At 46.7% G+C, this 21490-nt stretch overlaps 1 protein-coding gene across 3 annotated transcripts in view; it reads right to left on the bottom strand.

Annotated features, from left to right (window-relative positions):
• Positions 1-21490, bottom strand: part of MSH3 (mutS homolog 3) — a 2767116-nt gene that overhangs the window by 2645488 nt on the left and 100138 nt on the right. For all 3 annotated transcript variants that reach the window (XM_069627552.1, XM_069627549.1, XM_069627550.1), the window contains exon 3: positions 9819-10027. In XM_069627552.1, coding sequence (XP_069483653.1) covers positions 9819-10027 — 209 coding nt within the window. The remainder of the gene's footprint in view (positions 1-9818; positions 10028-21490) is intronic.

Raw genomic sequence — 21490 nt, 5'->3', positions numbered from 1 at the left:
AGGAGTGGGGGTAGAGGGGGTATGTTCCTCTTCTTCATCAAGACTGATAGAGTCAGGCTGATGTGTCAGACTCTACTATAGTGTCCTGTAGGGGCATACTCTTATGTTGGCTAGAGGGTTGCTCCCTAGCCTTCTCCTTGCTAAGTGAGTCCCTTTCTCTAGAGGAACTGGACTTGTCCCTTTCCTTGTGGTTCCTGCTCTTAGATGATGATGATTTCTTGGAGCTCGGGGTCGAAGAGGGGGCTTTGGAGGACTCCCTGGGCTTGTCCCCGGCTGTAGGCTGAACTTCGACCAAAGGGATGGCTTGCGCGGCGTCTTTTGCCGTTGCAGGGCCAGACGGGGGAGTTTTGAGTCGGGTGTCCTTTGTCTTGGCAGGCTTGTCATACGGCGGCCGCTCGGAGCGCCCAGAGGACATCTGATCGGAAGATCTGCCCTTCACCGTTGACTCTCGGTGTGCGACTTTACTCGCATCGCTGTGGGGAGTGTGTTTGGTATGGGGGTCTTCCACGTAACGGGACCGCCGGCCTGCCTGCTAGGGTCGGGGGCTGGCACTCGGGAACTTAGAGGTTCCCCGTCATCCTCGCCATCTGAAGGGACGGCGTTGCTGCCGTTGTTGGATGACTCTTCGACATCCATGGAAGCCTCGGCCTGCATGGCGTGATGGGCCCAACGTTTAGTTCACCTGTCTTTGAGGGTTTTCGGTCGAAGAAGCTTACAAGCCCGACAATTCACCTCGTTGTGGTCTCTATTGAAGCAGAGGTTACAGACCATATGCTTGTCGACCCACGTGAACTTCCCATTGCAGGAGGGGCAGAACTTAAAGGGAGTACGCTCCATAATATATGTAGGCAGCTGGGCGACTATGGGAAAGGGTGGGAATATACATGTTTATGACCACCCCCCACTCTCCCTACTGTAAGGCAGAGGCCGAAAGGGCCTTACAAGGCCGGGTGGAGCTGTCGAAATCTCCGTCCGACAGTCAGCTTCAAAGTCTTCACCACGTCGAGTCACAGCGTCGGCAAAGGACAGGAAGAAACACTAACTTAATTATTAAAGTTCAACGGCATACGCCGAAAAAGGACCATGGGTACAGGGGATGTCACAATACTGGCACGGCCTATTTCGATGCCCATTTTCGAGTTTCAAAAAATAACTAATACTCTGCAGTTTCCACTAGATGTCGGCCTATGCATAGCTTGTGATCTAAGCAGATCACACAAGCAACAGAAAAGACATTACCCAAGTGGGAATTCCTCTGGCCCCCGAAAACGTCCTTCTGGGGATCCCGGTCCCAGGCTCTTACCCGAGAAAAGGAAGGAGGGCAGCCCTTATAACCCAACTCTTGTTGGCGGCAAAAATTACTGTGGCACGTACTTGGAAATCCACTGAAGGCCCTTTGATGACCCTCTGGTGGATTAAGCTCTGGGACATCTTGATAGCCGAGAAGGTCACTGCAGCCAAGGCTGGCCTCCTTCACTGTTTTGTGAACATTTGGGCGCTGCTGTTAGACTATGACCAGAACTACCCGGCACAGACTTGTAAGCCGCGCTTAATCGTGAGAGCCCTGCACTCAAACAACGAGCATCCGCCGCTTGACTCTGCGCAGTGAGACCGAAACCAAAGGCTCAACCTAGGTGGTAATGGGGGAGGAATGAGGGAAATGTCGTTTTCACATGCCACGCTTGTTGTTGCAATCAAATGTTAATGTATATTTTCACCTGTATGCCTGTTTATAAATAAACCAATAAAAAAATAAAAAATGTCGTAACCAGGTCTGACTTCAGCCACTCGATTTATAAGCAGTACCAGTAACCTTCAATGAAGCCAAGCATTGGTAAAGCCAACAGTCTTGGCTAAGTATTCGGCATTTGGCAGCCACCACTATTAGATGCCCAGGTACTTGTACCATTTTGCACCTGCTACCATCAGTGGCCTGTTAATACCACTACAGCTGTGCCTGGCAAGTGTCTTTACCATGCCTACCCAAAAGCACAAACTGTTGGCATTGCCAATGCTTGCAATTCTTTACATGTCGGACAGACAAGCCTTTGCGAACGTTTTCCACCTACGTTTGGCACTTCACATCAGGCATGCAACATCATTGAGCTGAAGGGCTGAAACCACCCGCGCCCCTGAAATGTTAGTTGAGGGGCGGGGCTTCCGTGCTCTGCCTTTAACAATTCAAAGGATCAGGAACATGTCCCTTTTTCTTCTGAGGCAAATCCGCTCGGACCGGATCAGATCAAGCACTGCCCGTTTCGGGCCAAATCACAGCCCCCCTGAGACCTAGAGCATATGTAATGAACTCGACAACACCTTTCTTTTGTCATCAGCAGCATAGCCTTTCTTATTTATAATGGTGAATTTCCAAATAAAATCTGTGACAGTTCAAGCGAGCAACACAAAAAACACCCTTTGAAAATGTGTTCATTACCATAATGACTCAGATTGATTTGCTAAAAAGTAAAGTTTGCTTTGATGTGCCTAGTTGAATGTTCTTAAAACCATACATAACACGCTGGAGATTTGTGACGAATCTCCAAACTTAAGTGAGCTTATTACACAACTTCTTTTATTTGTCTTAAAGAGTAGAAAATAAAGTGGGAAAAGAGATATTTTGCCTTTTGCATCTTACCGTTTTCCATTCAGAATGTGGAACATAAAGCTACCATGATATTATTTTGGCTCATCATGCTGCTATAAGGATTTACATTTTGTCATGACGCTTTACTATGCAATTTGTATATTTGGCAAGTAAACTCTATAGGATAGTATTATTGTAGGCCTTGACACTCAAATATTTGTTCCAAGTAAAGCGTGGGAGAAGGTGCCTGTGCCTAAATTGCAGAGTAGGTTAAAATCCCTGCGTCGCTGTTTAGCGTAAGTGTGTGATCCTGGGCAAATAATGTAATCTCACCCTGACTTCAACTGCAAAAATTGGAGAGCTTATAAATGATTAAGTTTACACCCTTACAATAGGACCGTTTTAATAAGTGTAGGGACACATTGGTGTACCCTGGTGCTCCTCTGCTAGTGGCTCCAATACTGTTGCATACAATTGCATTAATGCTGCACTGACCCCTCTCCCCAGTATCGTACCCCTTGATTTGACAGGCAGACACCCTCACCAGTCAGTCAGTGCACCAGAGATTCTAGTATAGCGAACTACTGTGGTAGACCCAACATTACATTTTCTCCCCTGTTGCTCCCAGCCACTGAAATTGCTTGGGCCGTCCAGAGTACTGCCCTGTCCTGTTATGCTATGATATTGAGTCTTTCATTGCACACCATCTGCTATTTTCACACTTTCAATGACCTTCAGGATCTGCAAGAAGTCTGTTGACTTAAAGGAGAGAGTTAACCGATTGTAAAATTGAAGCTTCAATAGAATAGTCTCATTAGAATGAGTAAAGAAATTCGATACCCCTACACAAGTAGGTTTGCCACTCCTCCACTGTCTCTGAAGTTAGTGCATCTCCCAATATTTGAAGGGTTAGCCCCTGCCTAAAGTTTACCCTAGGTGCACAACTCGAAGTGCGCACTTGCATTTTGTTGGGCAGAGAGGTAAGCCTTTCTCGAAACTGGCAGTGTTCAGGTTGGTTCCTAGTGATAGTTTCGAAAGCCATAGTTTCGAATAAAAATGTGTTGAAAAAATGCACTTTTTTAAATATATTTTTTGAATGGGGGTGGGTCACTCCAACCCCTGTTTTTTTTTACCCCTTAACACCCATTTTAGTTAAAAAAAAAAAAAAAAAAACCTTTACCTACAAAAAAAAAAAGAATGGTTTCGATGCATTTTTTTTCGAATTTTTTGTCATTCGAAACTATGTTTTCTAAACAATGCCTGTATACCGTTCAGGTTTTACTGTGTTTGTTCAGAAAAATGTACTTGAACAAACACAGTAAAACCTTAAAGCTGCTACTTGCAAGAAAGACTTCCATCGCCTTCCTGCATATTGCGCTTTAAAATATACTATTTGATAGTTGGTCCCCACACCAGATGATGGGGTGGTGGTAGAACAGTGGGGGCGGAACCTCCAATTTTGCCCTGCCTATTTTCTGAAGTGGCCCCTCTCATCACCACTTAGCGCACACCCCTCCCCCCCCCGAAATGTAGGTTCCGTTGTGCCCGCTTCACATTTGTCTTTCATGATCTATGCAGATTATCTGGTACTCTTCGACCACACGTCCACTGGACTGCAGAGATGTTTGGTGGAATTTTAGAGCTATGCCAAGATGCAAAGGCTCACTCTCTGGAGTTGATAACTTAAACAAATCTGAGGTCACACATTTTTCCACAAAAATAAAAAAAAAAGGCAACTTCTTTTTACTAGAAACTGGAGTATGTTAGAACAAGTTGAGGACATTTATTATCTAGGGATAGATTGCAACAGGCGTCTGTCAAAAATGCTGACAAGAAAGTGCATGCCTAGGCTTCTGGAACGACGGGTGCCCCGAGAGGCTTTGATCATTGGTATGGTGGTTAGTCCTTAGAATCAATAAATATAACTTATGGCCTGGAAACATCAGAAACATATGGGGTCGATTAAAACGCACCCATAGAATATGTACTTGCAGAACTTGCCTTGATCTCCTTCTCCAAGCTCAGTAGGTCAGGTTTGCTCTTAAATATCAAAATCTCTCAGCCGGGCTAGTTATTTGGGGTTAACTGCCAGGCTATTATGCAAGTCTATGCAAAAAGGACGAGCATACTCGTCCCTAGGCACTAAAGGGGTTAAAGAAAGGTCTTAACCCTGGGGGTGGGGGGATGTGAAAATAATTTAAAAAATACTTTTATAAAGCAGATAATAAATGCAGGTGGACTGGAAATGCAAAAGAGTTAAAAAAAAAAAAAGAGGCACATCTGTGATGCTGGGCTTTAGCTGCCTTTCATGGTAGAGAATACGCTACACCGAGTACAAATGAACACAACTATAAACCAGGTTTTACCCAAACAAAATCAAAAAGGACGCAATTATGATGTTATTTGGTTGAAATCAAAGTCTATGGAGATACTGCGACCGAGGTTGGGTATTATAAAAGATCTGCAGACATGTAAATTGTGCAAATATAAGAACACTAGGGAACCACAGACACATTTGTATGCAGATTCCGAGAAGGTAAAATGCTTAAGGGAACATCTGTTTAACAAATTTGTACATGCTGCAAGTTGCAGATTTGTGGCACTACACAATGTAAAGAAGACAACTATCGCAAAGTTTGCCGGCTATTGAATTTTGACAGTAAAGTATTATTGCAGCCGGATTAAAGCTTCCATTTGGTTTACAATGGTGTTTTACATTTATTAATTGTGTACTTAAAATGATTAGCATATTATTTCTAGTTTTTAAATGTTTGGAAGGGAACGAGTTGTATGCAACTCCTGTTCTCCAGCATGGGTCTGGCATGGATTCACATGCTCATGAATGTTCCCTGTCAGGCTGGGAATTCACTGTAAAAACAAAAGCAGTTTCGCTTTAACTTGAAAACTGCATTTCTCCTCTAAACCAATCGCTGTCCTTTGGGTCATACTGCCCCCAACCAATGGCAGCTGTCTACCTAAGCTCCAACCTTGGTGGCCATCTTCGGATTTGGTAGCGCATGTAAAGTGTCAGTATGAACCAAGAAGAGCCACAGAAGGTGAGGTGGGAGGGTTTGCAGACCTATGCTGGAGAACACAAGTTATAGATAAGACCAATGCTGGATCCATGCCAGACCAATGCTGGAGAACACAAGTTATAGATAAGTAACTTGTTCATTCTCCAGCATTAGACCAATGCTGGAGAACCCATGCCAGACCAATGCTGGAGAACACAAGTTATAGATAAGTAACTTGTTCATTCTCCAGCATTAGATCTGGCATGGATTCACATGCTCATGAATACGATTACACAGCAGTACATATACACAACCGCGGGAGGTGGCAAGGCTCACAGAAGCAATACACTTATCCCTGGAACAGCCTCACCTCAAGTTAACAGGTTGAGTAGCACCGCTTAGCCGACCCTAGACTCCTTCCTGGAATCCCGGTCGATGCAGTAGAATCTCGTGAAGGTGTCGGTGGACCTCCATGATGCAGCTCTGCGGATGTCGATCAGGAGAACACTAGAGAAACTCTTTTGTTGCTGCATGGGCTCTGGTGGAATGGGTTCTCGGATGGCCTGGAAGAGGTCTGTTGGTCAGACGACAGTGCATGAAGCAGCCAGAGAGTCACCTGGACATGGAAGCCTTAGACAGGGCCTTCCCGTGATTCACAGGTAAAAAAGGCACAAGCAACGTCCAGCAAATGCAATGTCCTTTCCGCTGCCGTAGAAGGATTCGGGAGAAGCTTGGCAGAGCCAAAGGCTTGTTGAGATGGAACTGTGAAGGAACCATCAGTATAAAATGTTGGGTGGGTTTGTAGCACCACCCTCGTATCGTGGAAAGGCAAGTACAGCTTCTTTGCAAGAAAGGGCCTGGATCTCCCTACACCCGCCTGGCCGAGGTGATGGCCACCAAAAACGCCATCTTCCATGAGAGAAACTACAAAAGGTCTTGATGCATAGGTTCAAAAGGGACCCTCCGCCCCCATGAGCTTAGTCGGAACGACGTTGAGCTCCGACGCCGGTGCAGGAGCCTTCACTGGTGGAAAAGTCCTGAAGAGGCCTTTAAGGCACTGCTTGACGAGTCCGTGTGAGCCCAGGGATGGCTTACCAGGCGTCCTGCTGTAACGGGATATCGCAGCCAGACGTACCTTGATCTAAGCAAGAGCCAAGCCAGCCTTGGCCAGGGAAAGCAGATACGGGAGGAGATGCAGGGCTGTGACTCTCAGTGGCGTAATCTTCTGGGTCCTGCACCACACTGAGAAGCGGTAACACTTGTGGCCGTAGCACGCCAACGTAGAGGACACTCTGGCCTTGGCCAGGATATTCTTGCATTCAAGCAGCAGAGAAAAATGCCCAAACTCTGGCTGCAGGAGCCAGGACATGAGGCTCAGCGATGCTGGATCGTGGTGCAGTATTGTTCTGTTTCTTCTGGAGAGAAGATCGGGAAGTGGAGGGAGCTGGATAGACTGAGCAGGTCCGGTTATCAGATTTGCCGTGGACACGCTGGAGCAATGAGCATCAGCCTGTAATGACATTGTCTGGGTGTGTTGATCACACGTAGCAGGAGCGGGATAGGAGGGAAGGTGTACAGGAATAGCCCCTCTCACGTGAATGAAAAGTTATCCCCCAGACCCTTCGACTGAGGAAACCTGCTGGCGAACCTCTGGTACTTGGAGTTGGTCGCTATCATGAAGAGTTCGATTTGGGGTTGACCTCACTAGCTGAAGAGAAAGGATACTTGATCCTGACAAAGCTTCCACACATGGCAGGACTGTAGCTCCCTGCTGAGAGAGTCTGCAATGGTGTTCTTGGTGCCTGACAGGTGAAACGGGTTCAGGAACATGTCCCGAAGAATGGCCCAGTGCCAGAGGGACTGAGCTTCCAGGGAGATTGCCAGAAAGCACGTCCCCACCCTGTTTCCGGATTTAGAACATGGTTGTGGTGGCGACAGTGAAGATCCTCACCACCTTCCCCCACAGTTGAGGCAGGAATGATTTGAGGGTCCAAACGACTACCCGGAGCTCCAGGACGTTGATGTGAAGGTTCTTTTCCTCCGGGAGCCAGAGGCGTCTGGCGTGCAACTGCCTGGTGTGGGCTCCCCACCCCTCCAGGGAGGCATTGGTGGCCTGGTATGGTGTGCCTGAAAAGGAGCCCCTTGCGTCAGATGTGGGTGCTCTCCCCACCATCGTATAGATTCTCAGAACTCCTGGCTGAAGGTGATCTTGTCTGTCCAAGTGCCCATGACTGGCAGCCACTGCGCATCCAGTAACTCTTGAAGAAGTCTCAGCCGGAACCTGCAGAATGGAACGAGTTGGATGCAGGAGGACATCATCCCCAACAGCGACTTGATGGCTCTTACTGTCGCGGATTGAGCCGCTGCACCTTCCATTGGATGGCCGTCAACCTTTCCTCCGAGGTGGTAGCCAGGCATGCGACCGTGTTGAGATCGGCACCCAGGAACAGAGCGTTCTAATAGATGAAGAATCCAAGCTCAGTCAACAGACAAATGGTCTCTGCTGCGTGCTGGTTTTGCCAGAACGGGGGCGGATTAGCCAGTCGTCCAGATAAAAGGTAGACGTGTATGCCCTTGAGATGCAGATGCCCACCACAGAGGCAAAGCACTTTGTGAACACCTGAGGCGTAGACTTCAAGACGTAGGGCAATGCTTTGAACTGATAGTGCTATCCCTGGACCACAAATTGCAGGAATATAATGTTTTTGGTGGATGGGGACCTGAAAGTAAGCTTCTTCGAGATCCAACAGTCCCCTTCCCCAGCCGGCCGAGCACATGCCTCAACATGACCATTCTGAACTTTTGGAACTTTAAGTACTTGTTGCAGTGTCATAAGTCTAGGATTGGCCGCCACACTCCTGACTTTCTCTGTACCAGAAAGTATCTGCAGTACACTCCAGATCCCCGGAGGCACTGGGGAACGGGTTCCATTACCCACTTTAACATTATAAAAGATCTGGGTTATTAAAGAAAATCACGTGGTGCCTGGACTACTAAATCTTGGACTGCCTGTCACTATTGGAGTCACCAGGAAGATTATACCCCCTCCTTCTTGGATACAAATACAAACAATGTTTGGTGCTTCATTTATTGCACCGGGCACGTTTTTGTGGTTCTTCGGTTTATCATCATTTGTCCTTGTGTTTTTAGGTTCTTAGGTTTATTAACATTTGTCCTTGTGTTAACACGTGTTTCGGTCTCTGGCCTTTGTCAAAAGCTGGACATACATCAAATTATTCTATAAAGAAAACATTCAAAGTGTTTGTGGAGCCCAGATAGTGAGGGGGTTGGTGTAGGGTAGAAATCATAGGTAAGGAAAAAACAAAAACACAATGTTCAGCGAATCATTGCTGTTGAAATGTATTTTTAACAATTGATTCTTTGATTCGTTTTTATTTAGTTTGACTCGCCCCATTATCTTGTTAGAGTATCACCTCATTTCAATAGATTTCTCTATGTAGATCCCCAATCACGAGTAATCCCTTCTTTCTACAATAGAAAGCCATTCCATAAGCACCATGCTCATAATACTTATTAGTTGTTCCTATTTCCCCTGCTTCCTGGTATTGTATACTCCTTCACGTTATAAGTTATATTTTCGTTTTTAGTATCCGATACACACACACATTAACTTTGGCTACTAAATAATCACACAGGCCTACTGTTAATGTTATTGATTACCAATGATTGAGTTTGAATCCATGTATATGCTTTAGCCAATTCCATGGTCCTAGCTGGATACACTCCAAGTTAACATGTTTTCAATTACAAAACATTCCCATGCTGGCGTTGGATGCTCGGCTTCCAACTTCCCACAGCACTCGGGCTCAACTTACTAATCATCTTGTTTAAATTCTACTCCCATGATGCTTCAGATATTCCTATATTCACTTCACTGAACCCCTCATGCCATGATAACAGGGTTTGCAACAAACTGAACGCTTTACATGACACGCTTAAAGATACAAGGATATTCCCCCATCACGTGATGGGATCTGTAAAGTTATCTTAAATAACAATGGCTTTGTACTGCGAACAATAAAAAGTTATCCAGACAGTCATTTATGAAAAGTTTGAAAACAGACATTTATTGTTTCTGGATTAAAAGACTATAGCCACGATGAATAACTAGTTTCAAAAGTAGGCAGGTTTTCCTTAGCAAGCCTGCAGCAGGAAAAATAATCATCAGACCGATAGAAAAACACGACAGGAAACCATACCCGATGTGGTGCTTGGATGGGTCTCTCATCCGATTGCTTCTTGCACTGAATGTGTTCACTGTCTTCCTGGGCCTCCACACAGTGGGTTTTCTGCACTTGAGAAAGATCCTCCTCTGCTCCAACAAAGGATCCTGGAGTACTGCAGAACGCTCTCAGTTTGACCAACGTTTTGGGAGAAACGTTAACTGCAGACATCTCCCTTAACTCTTCTATAAAGGAAACCATAATAAATTGAGTTATTTAAAAACATTTGTATTCTTATTTGAAAATAAAATCAATGACATAAGTAAAGGCAAAGTGCTTCATGTGCCGTGTTATAAACCCTAATAAATGTGTTCTTAGTGTCTTAGATAGACAAAAGGTCAGGATATATACATTCAGAGGTTGCAAGCTAATCCCACTAAAGGTATGTTCGATAGTCGAATAAGAGCATACCCCAATACAACCCCCCCCCCATCTTAAATCGATAATGCAACTAACTATGCAGGACGAGTAGGTTACGGCCCAGTATATACTACAGTTACAGGAAATGTGGTGGGCAGAAACGTGGGAACCTTGGGATCGGTCGATAGCATTTTTCTACTTCATGGTTAAGAAGGCAGTGGGAATTGAAGCAAAGGGTGAGCGGAGAAACAGTCCATAATTGTGCATAATTGAAAACGTTTGAGAGAGAAGGTAAAGGAAACGGCACAAAGGGTACTGATGGAGGCTGTACTCCAGATAAGATTTGGAAGTGGGAGTATTTTACTCCCTATTTTTTAAAGTTGGCAGTATTTATTTATTTTTTTTTTTAAAAAGGGAGTTAAAACGCAAGTCCAATTCCCAATGAGAGTGTTTTATAAGTGATTAAAAATATGTTTTAACTGAAAAATGGAAATGTTTCTATAATATTAATTTCTTTGCACCTAGTTATTTATGCACATTAAACACAATTTATTTTTATTCTTTTTTTAAAATGATAGTTTATTTCTAAACTTTTCATTTATATACAACACAGTTAATAAAATGGATTTCATCTGTCTTTCATTTTATTTCTCGTCCGTCTTTTAAACAGATATTTAGACTTTTCTATTAAGTTATTCCAAAATTGGATAATCGTAAAGACCAGTTTGTTGTTATTGCCCAGCAGGATCTGTGACCACCGTTCCATTGGATCCATCTGTGTGTTAGTTGGTAGAAACATCTCGCTGAAGAAGTTTCGTTTCTCGGTCAGCGCAGTACATTACATTATAATGTGAAAAAAGGACTCTGCATTTTCGATTTGTTTACAGAAGCGAGAGAACTCCTGGCTTATCGGAATTTGTTCTGTTATCTAATATTTCGCGCGTTGGTAACAAATTAAGACGCAGCCTCAAAAAGGTATCTCGAATCTGTTGGTGTGGAAAGAGTACGATATACTTTGGGGGATGGTTTATCACTCTTATCTCGCATTCACAATTTAAGTCCATTTAGTACTGTGCTTTAAGATGTATTGAGTTATCCAGTCATTTTGCACGATCCGCTTTTTTGCATATTGTGGGCGCTGTATCAGCATTTCCATTGGCATCTCTGCCACTCGCAGTTTTTGATCTGTGGCACTTTTCCATTCAGCGCTATATCGTTGCAAGAGTTCTGTTTGTGGCGCAAGATGTCAAATGTCGGTATGCGTTCATCACTCAGTATTTTCCTATATAGATCAAGTTGTTTCCAGCACGTTATAGACTGCAGAGATTGCTTCCAACTGTTGCCATATTAAAAGGTTCGAGTTTAGTCATCGTCCCACTTCCATACGTCAATATTGCCACTACTTTCTGCCTGTAGAAAGATTTTGCGGTTTCATTGAAAACGTTCAGAATATATGATGTACAACTGCTCCTTGTCTGGCTAGAGAAAGCGCCTTTGATTTTAGGTGGACAGCCCATTCCTTTTCCGTTATTGACTGGTTAATCCAAATACCAAGGTATTTTCTTGTAGATACTTGCATTCGATTTTTTCCTTGGAGGAAAAGTGCTGGTATTTTGGATTTCTTAGACGGCATCTGGGTTAAAGACAATTTTAGTTTTTTGTGTATTCAGCTCATTAAATTTCATATACGCTTCCAGCAGTGTGATGAGCTTTACCCACTCTCATGAATATCATACTGGCAGCAAAGAGTTTTAAGTCTCTATGTCATTGTCTGGGACTGCCCTTAGCCATTTCAGTTTTTCTCACGTTCATGGATCGGAATCTTCCTGAGGGAGTATAATTCCAAGTAGTGACATGCTTTTGGGGCATCATGCTCTGCACGCGCCCTCCTTCAGAAATGTTAGAAGGGCAGCCCAGTAGATGCAAATTTCATGTATTGTCCTTGTATGTAGTATGTGAGCCATTCCATGGCCACGACCGGCCAGATTTTTGCCACCCACTCATGCTCTTGGGGGGTTGGGGGGGGGGGTGTCTCTCGACTTCCACCTACGCGCCACTACCATTGCTGCAGACATCATCATAATGACACACACTGTGCGGGCCGCATTCGTGGGGATGGCCACCAGCGCCCGGTTTAGGCCTAACATATTGAGCCCCCTGTTCCCACCCCCCCTGACACCCAGAAGCTGGTCGATGGCCTGCTGAATGTTGCCCCAAAATGTGTTCAGTTTCGGGCACTCCCACCATATGTGAGCCCATGAGCCCTTCTCCCCCCCCCCTGCAGTCCCTCCAGCAGAGTTGAGGGGCTCGAGCAAACATCTTGTTTATTCTGACCGGGGTTAGGTGCCACTGAAACATCTGCTTTAGCCAGAGCTCCCATATCTCAAGGGACCTGGTGAGTTTCGGTATCTGAGCCCACAATTCTTTCCACTTGCGCTCCTCTATTTCGGTGCCCGTGTCAACTTCCCATTTCCTCATGTAATTTCTATTCGGAGGAGTTTCCCCCTCCTTAATATGTTTATATATGGAAGCCATCAGACCCCTGTCCTCCTCATGTGTGTCTAAGTACTTATCGAATGGGGTTAGGGGGGCGTGTACCTGCCTGTCTCTGCTCTGGGTGGGATAGCCAATGTCTCAGTTGTATATATCCGTATCTATGGGTCTCCTTCAACCCGAACACTGTTTTGCACTGATCAAATTCTTTAACCCTGCCGTCCCCATACATGTCTCGCACCATCCGACATCCCCCCCAAATACTAATCATCAGATGCCAGGTTCTTACAGCCTGGGGAGAATTGTGGGTTCTCAAACAGAGGTGGGTGTGGGGAGGGAAAGGTAGTGATGTGGGCCCGTTTGACTGCCGCGTCCCAGGCTTCCCTTATGGTCGAGGCGATTCGCCCTTGGGTCTATCCGCCCTTGGGAGCCACCACGTTCCCTCTAACCACCCGGCTACCACTGCCCTATCCATCGGCCTCCATGGTTTATCCCGATCATCTCTCTGCCAATCTCTGAGAACCCTTTATCTGGGCTGCTATGTAGTAGGCCTTAAAATCGGGCTCTTCCATGCCACCTCGGAGGGTTGGTGTCCTCATAAGGGCTGATGCTATTCTGGGACATTTGTGGTTCCAGATAAAGAGATTAGTGGCTTTATGTAGGGCTCGGAAAAAGGAACGCAGGACTTCTATCAGAAGGGCGGCGAAGTGGTACAGGAGCTGTGGTAGGACCACCATTTTTAGGACATTAATGCGCCCCACCTAAGAGATATACAGTGGCCCCCAGTCTACTAGCTTTGATTTGATTTTCTCCAACAGAGGGAGGTAGTTTGCCCGATATAGTTCCCCCACGGATTTGGGAAGGTGGCCCCCAAGTACTTGATTCCCTTGCTTGTCCATCTGAAAGCATATTCTCTTTTGACATGTTGCACCAAAGCCGCCTGTAGATTAAGGTTAAGAATCTCCGATTTATTAGTATTTACTTTTAGGCCAGCGACCCGCCCAAACTGGTCGAGCTCCTCACATACCGCTGTTAGCGATACCTCAGGGTCAGTCAGTGTGAGTAGCAGATCGTCTGCGAAGTCGGCCACCTTATGGGCCTGTCCACCAAACAGGATGCCCTTCATGTTCTTGGCCATTCTTATCTAGGAATGGCTCAAGATGGAGAGCATAGCGCAGCGGGGATAGTGGGCATCCCTGCTTCGTACCCCTCTCTACCTTAAGCGGCTCTGAAATCCGACCACTGATTGCCAGGCGAAGCGACGGAGTCTGGTAGCTGGCTCCCACTCGGTCAATGTATGTGGGTTGGAAGCCCGTTTTGGTCCATGTGGCGAATAGAAAGCCCGACTCCACACGATCGAAGGCCTTTTCAGCATCGATCGCTAGGAGGAGAGCGGGAATCCTCTTAATCTGAGTTTTCTCAATCAAGTGGGTCACTCTCTGCACGTTATCCGCTGTCTGCCGCCCTCTGATGAAACCCGCCTGACGTATTGGACTAACTTGGGCATAATGGAATCTAAGGATCTTCGTGTGGATCTTCGCGTCAACGTTTATGAGCGCCATCGGGCACACACTACTACGGATCTTTGCTCTTTTTATGTATAAGAATTACTTTGGTCTCTTCCATGGAGCTGGGGAGGGCTCCGGAGGGGCCGATGTGATTGAAAAGTCTGGTGAGCTGGGGAATTAGAAATTCTTTGTGGATCTTATAGAACTCGGATACATAGCCATCTGGGCCCGGGACCTTGTTCAGGGAGAGGGTGGCGATTGCCTTTCTGACTTTGTCAGTTATTTCTCCTTCGAGCTGTTCCCGCTCCCCCTTTGAAATGACCTTGAGATCGAGCCTATCTAGGTATGCCTTTTGCGCAGTGGGGTCAGGATTGTATGACGACTATAAGGTGGGGTAAAACTGGCGGAATTCTCTCTCTCTCTCTCGCTCGCTCTCTGTTAGTAAACGCCTGCCCTCCCTCCCCTTTCATTTTTAGAATAGTTTTGCTCTTCTCCTTTCGCAACAACTGGGCTAGCAGTCTGTCAGATTTGTTCACTTTAATGTAGTGCTTTTGGCATAGGCACCGTAAATTGTGTTCTGCCGCCCTGGTCTGAATGAGATTCAGTTGGCCTCTTAGCACCCGGACCTCCCTTGCTATGGCTGGCGAATGCCTTGTGGCCATTTGTGCCATTGCCTCTGAGTTTTTTGCCTAGGTTTTCTTCCTCAAGTCTTAGTTCCCTTTCTCTTCTAGCCTTGATTGCCATCATTTTCCCTCTTAGCATGGCTTTTAGAGCATCCCACCATATTTGCGGTGTAGTGTCGCCCCAGCCATTATTCCCCGCGTATTCCTCCAGTTCCCGTTCAATCTACTGTACCATAACTGGGGTCGGGTATCGCAACTTCCACAGCCCTGGTGGTCACCGTGGCCTGCTCAGTGTTAGGGCGATGGGGGTGTGGTCCGAGATCGCTATAGGCCCAAGTAAGATCCCAATGATGGTCCCTAAAAGTGGGGCAGACACACAAAAGTAGTCAATTCGGGAGTGGGTTTTATGTGCATGCGAGTAAAACGTGTACCCCTTCTCGTTCCCCTGAGTCTCCCTCCATGCGTCTACCAGGGCCATGTCTTGATATTTCTTTTTGAGGTCCCCGGAAGGGCTGCCCGGTAATCCCCACAGAGCCCTGCCTCTGTCCCTTGAGGGGTCCCATGCCATGTTAAAGTCCCTAGTTAAGTTAAAACAATGCGTCCCATGGCGAAATCACTCAGGCGAGTAAGAGACTTCTGAATGAAGGCATCCAGACCAGTGTTGGGCGCATACAGTGTAGCGATCGTATATAGCTCTGCTCTGCCCTCTAATATAAATGCCAGGTACCTACCCTGGTCATCTTTTTGCGTTGTCTTAATTGTCAGGTCCAGCCCATCCCTCAGTGCAAGTGCCACCCCTCCTGAAGCAAGTATTGTGTGAACTGCTGCAGAATCATCCACAATTATTTACACAAGTTTTTTGTGCACTGTTGCGGAGTTATCCCAACAAAGACAATGCTGTTGATCCTAATAAACTAAGGAAGTATTCTTGGTTTAAGAGAAGTTACTTTGAGCTCCTTGTCACAAGCAAAAAGAGGAAAATCCTTGGTGAACTGTTGTTTGACTTTAAGTTGAAACAAACAGAACTGTATCAAACATTTGTCGTCGAGTTGAAATCAAAAGAACAGAGTTGGAAATGTGTTACAAGACAGGGTTTCCTTATCCTTTTGCAACAGTTGAATAGAATCCTGCTTGAATCTGGGGATGGGGAATTCACCCCTATTATAAGGAGAGACAATTCTCAGATTGTTAATATAACTGGCATATTCGTTATTTTTGAATTGCCCTATTAACTTGTTGACTTGTATGTACAAGTGTGAGGGACAGAAACCTTTTGTTAGAGTATTTCCTTTAGTTTATTTTAAGCAGGGAAATCCTCAGGGTAGGGATGGTGAGGCATGTATTCAACCTTTTGAGTTAATGAAATGGCATATTTTGAAAAATCTTCACAAAAGGTGTCTGCCTCCCATTTCTGAACCCTCACATATAGGCGAAGTCAAACAAGTGGCATATGCAAGCAGAGCCTTGCCCCCCACAGAGAACAGTCACAATTAGAGAGGGCAGCACTGGCTGTACTATGGGAGTGCAAGCACTATCACATTACATATATGGGACGGACATATCCCTAGTGACTGATCATAAACATCTGGTATCGATCAGGTCCAGTTCTGCACCCGCCAGCAAGGATAAAGAAGTGGCAGCTCCTGCTGCAAGAATATAATGCGACTCGCTCACACAGGCCCTGCAATAACAGCCAACTATGATTCCTGATCAGACGCCAACAGTCAGGGGACCCGACAACATGAGCAAGCTAACAGAAAAAGCAATTCCGAAGTCCATGTCATTTGAAGAGATCGTACAATTTTCACATTAAGACAAATGTTTCGAAGTGATCACATCTGTGGAAGTGACAGGGAACTGGGGCCATGTCATCAGGAAGATATCTCTGTAGGTGACACAGTCCTTGTACAGGTCAGCAAGCATGTCAAGAAAATGGCATTGAACTATGACCCCAATCATTGGGCTGTGGTTAAGGTGTTGATGGCAACTGATGTCAGTGGGCAGTGGTGTACAACAAGAATTGTCAGCTTCTTCAAGAAGGTACATCCATCACCTAACCATCAATTCTCCAAATGGAAGTAGAGACGTTTGTCACATCAGCCATTCCTGTAGAAAATGACCACGCTCACCAGCCAAGCCATCAAGAGGTTAATAACCATTTGTCAGGCAGGGAGACAGGCGAAGAGCCAGATATCCCTGATAAGACATCGAACTGTTCGTTGCCCACAGCATCCCCAAACATCACAGAACCGAGATACCATTAAAGGGTGGCCCAATGTGAGGAATATAATGGAGTCATCACGAATTCCCCATTGGTGGCCTCCTCCCATGTGGCCAGGGTACGGGAGCCACTATCTGATCCTGACCCTGGGGTCAGCTATATGAGGGAGGATCACATAGGAGGAGACTACCATCGGGGGGATGTCATAACTTCATTGGATGCAAAATGGTATCCCAATTTTTCCGCATCAGGTTGAACCCCCATTATCGAATGCCATGCGTCTGTCCTCCCCTCTGCCACCCCCCCCACAAATCCACCTCTCATTTTTGGTCTAAAAACAAATAGTCCCAGGAATACCTCGCCTAAAAGCTGCAAGAATACCTTTTCCAAAAACTCCAGGAAAACCTTCCGTTCTAATTTCACTTCAAGTAGAACTGATCTTCCATGTGACATCTTTGGAAAAGACTGTTCAACTAATATACTTATAATATTGAAACTATCAATGCACTTCAGTTCCCACAACCACACAAGTACTGAGACGGGGGGGGGGGGTGAAGGAATTGATGCAGAACAACAACTGTATTGAGCGTGCTAGTTGTTGGATGAAGGTCCCTGTGCATGGAACCTTTACAAATGTAAGCCAAATGGTAAGAAGCAGCTCGGGAGAAGACGTCACTGCTTCAGTGACGAAGGACGGAGGCTGGAGGCATGAGCCGGCATGCAGAAGTTGGAGGCACGAGTCAGAGTGCAGAAGCTGGAGATGCAAGCCAGTGTGGCAAAGCGAGAGAGCTCGACTGGCAGAGAAGGACAGAAGCGTGGTGCAAGTGAGGCATGCTGTGTAAACACCAGGAATCATGAGAGGGTCCCTGGGCGTTTGGCAGCCAAGAGAAGCAGCATTGTCCTTACTGGAAAAGCCAGCGTGCAGGAGCAGAGCCGAAGGGAGCCTGAAGAGACGTCAAAGCCGGCCAGAGTGGGAAGCAGGCAGTGAAGGTACGTCGCGTAAGCAGGCCAGGAAACACTACAGAGAACCAGAGAGTCTGCCAGAGCTGAGTGGGAACCCCGTGGCATTTCGGCAACAGCACTAAAGACAAATAGAACATTGTAAATTTAAGCGAAAAGAAAAGAAGATTGTTTTTAAAATCAGGAGAGCAGAAGATTTCAAATACAGAGAGCAAAATAGTTGTTTGTCAAGTAGATATACCAAGCTAACAAGATAGGCAAATGCTATATACAAGCTTATACGAGGCAGTTGTGGACACAAGAGAAGTCTGGCAGGGGAGAGGCCAAAGCGAGTGGGAGTTTCCCAGAATCCATGCTGGAAGCACAGGTAAAAACTCTGCCCAAGGAAGGGAAGGATCCTGCAGAGTGTGCATCATATCGTTGTCTATGTTAAATGGGGATGTTAAAATTATGTCTAAGGTTTTGGCCAGCCGGTTGACTCCGCTTATACAGACCTTGGTCTATCCCGATTAGGCTGGTTTTACCCCAAAGAAATCCGCTATGGATAGTCTATGGCAGTTACTCCTGATCCTGGATGAGCATAGACAAACTGAGAAGAGGCTAGCAGCGATTAGCTTAGATTCGTACAAGACGCTGACCCCGGCTCATTGGAATTTCAAGGGATGGTTTTAGGGAGGATGGGTTTCGGGGTCCGCTTTAACAAGTAGGTGAAGCTGCCAAACGAAGGTTCTATGTGCAGGATGCAAGTGAATGAGGGGATTTCTCCCCCATGGTGGGTAAGAATGGGGTTGTGACAGGGGTGTCCATTCTCTCCTCCGATATCGGTGTTGGTCATTAAACCTCTGGGAAGGGTGCATCAACACAGACAGAACATCGGTTGGCTACTGGGGGCGGGGGAAGAGACACTTTATATCCATGTATGCAGACAATGTGCTATAATACATCCAGAACCCTGAGGCGAACATGATTGAAGAGTTTGGTGAGCTATCTGGACTGGTTGTTAATAAGTCCAAGTTGACCATTTATGTGCCGCCTACTGAAGGTAGCAGGGATCTAGCACAATTTGGGATGTAGACGTCGGTCACGGGATTCAAATATCTGGGGATAAAGGTCAGTGCGGATTGGGAGTGGATGTATAGTCAGAACATAGGGAAATTAATTTTGGCGTTTGAGACTCACATAATTTTGGATTAGGTTTCCAATCTTTTTGATGGGGCGGATGGCCTGGGTGAAGAGGATTATGTTGCCCAGATTATTTTATGTTAGCAATGGTTCTGCAGGCTACCCGTTTTCGGTCACTGCATAGTACCTTAACCAGGTTATTATGGAGAGGGGAGACCCCGAGGATTGCTTTAGGTACCATACAATTACCAACGGCTAGAGGGGGGATTGGGGAACCAGATTTTAGAGGATACTGTTGGGAATCATCCCCATGGTGTACCGGTTTGCCCAACCACATAAGGATCGTAACACAGTCTGGATTATGAAGGAGTCAGAACTGTACCGAGTCCTGGACATGGTTTTGGAGGGGAGGGGGGCGAAAGAGGGAACTCTTTACCCATGTGGCTCCCATTATTCGGGTTAAGTGGATGGCCACTGTACTGGTGGGACAGAGGTTCTCATTTTTGACCGTTGTGCCCCTGGACTGAAGCTGATTGAGATGAGTAATGGCTGGGTAGAAGAGGGGAGGCATTTGGACGACTGGGATGGGGAGGGTCATTGCTGATTGTATGAGGGAGGTCTCGGGAGGATAGCTCAGCGGTAATGTGCTTGCCTTGGAAGCTAGACGACGCGGAGCAACACAAGTTCGATCCCCGGGTTCGTGCTTAGAAACCTCTGAGTATTAAGCGCGTTATAAATAACCTATCATATCACATGAGGGAGGCAGGCCCATTACATACATGGAATTTAAGACCGCCCATCTATCAGTTCGCATGAACCTCTTAGAGTTCACCATGCTGATGGTAGGAATAAGAGAGGCCTGGGGTTGGTTCCCTGAGAAACCACGTATCCATGGGATGAATGTAACCCTTTTTAAACTAGTGGGAGGGGAGCAAGGGAGTGTGTGTTGGAACTGTATGTGGCGAATATGGACAGCAGTAGAGTGCAGACTTAAATGCGAAACTGATGCGGTTGAGCAGTTCTCAGACGGCGAGTGGACTAGGGTACTTGAACACACCAAACAGGTCTCAAGAAATGTTCAATTTCAATGGTTACAAAACAAAATTAGTACAACAGGCATATATCACACCGGTGGGTGTAGCGAAAATGGCGGTTGGAGCGCACCAGACATGTTGGAGATGTAGGAGATTGGGACTTTCTTACACATGTGGTGGGGATGTGATTGGAGATGTGATCGTGTGGTGGGTTTCTGAGACACCATTTGTTTGGAATTGTTTTAATTACTCGCGGTTAGGGCTTCTACCCCCATGGGAAGGGCAGTGTGATGAATCCTGCAAAGTCATCACTAAACCCCAGCCTATAGTCTACTCCCATGTAGTCAGGGGAATGCATCCGCCACCTGTTCCTAACCCTGGAGGTGGTAACATGAGGGAGGATCACATGGGAAGGGACGGCTGTGAGGGGTTAGGGAGAGGGGGGTGGGGGGGAGGGGCGGTATTCATCCTCTTCTGTGGTAGAGATTCCCTGAATACCTACATTTCTAATGCTTGCTGTCAATGTACGGTTCTCTCTCCTAGAATTACCCAAAGTACAGAACATGAAAACTCTTAACCAGCATAAAAGTGGAACATTGAGGGTTCAGGAAGTTAATATCACAACTTCTCATTGTAAGGACTGTGCCTTATATAGAGGTCCAAAACCCAAGGGTAAACCACCAACTCTTTTCAGAACCTCCCATACATTTGACAACTGCAATCAACAAACCAACTTAAGTTAACTGATCATAAAAAGAACAAAAACGTGATTCAAGATGGCCGCCTGCAGGGAGTAGTCGCATCGGCGGAGCTCCCGCACCTCGGACCTGGGAACGTGCCCACCACCCGGTCTGTGAGAGACGAACTGTGGAGCAAAGTGGCGTAGAGGGGCTCTGGTGCACCGATACGCCGTGCGACACCGGATAGGAGGCTGGTGTGTTGCCATATGCGGGGGTCGTCGAGCCAGCCCGAAATGAACTCGAGGGCGGGAGTGGCGGCCGCAGCCTGGCGGGAGCGGTCAGCAGGCCCGCAACTGAGGAGGAGGCCCCGCAGCAGGAGGCGGCCTGGAATCTGCTGTGGGGAGGTGACGGAGGCTGTGTGGAGAATCCTGGGGGCCCGCACGCCCTGAACTGGCCTGGGGGACGCGGCGGCTGGGCAGACCCACGGCGCCCGTTCCGGCACCAGAGGACGCAGGATCCTGCCTAGGGAAAGGACAGCAATGGTGCGGGCGGGCGGATTCTCAGCTCGCCACCGTTTGAGGAGGAGGTGCGGCGGAGACAGAGTTGACACCAGCGACTGGTGGGCTGGGAGTGCCGAACAGCCGGCT

The sequence above is a fragment of the Ambystoma mexicanum genome, chromosome 6p, assembly GCF_040938575.1.
Source record: "Ambystoma mexicanum isolate Mex_15411 chromosome 6p, UKY_AmexF1_1, whole genome shotgun sequence".
Lineage (NCBI taxonomy): Eukaryota > Metazoa > Chordata > Amphibia > Caudata > Ambystomatidae > Ambystoma > Ambystoma mexicanum.
This window is presented reverse-complemented; position numbering and strand designations above follow the sequence as displayed.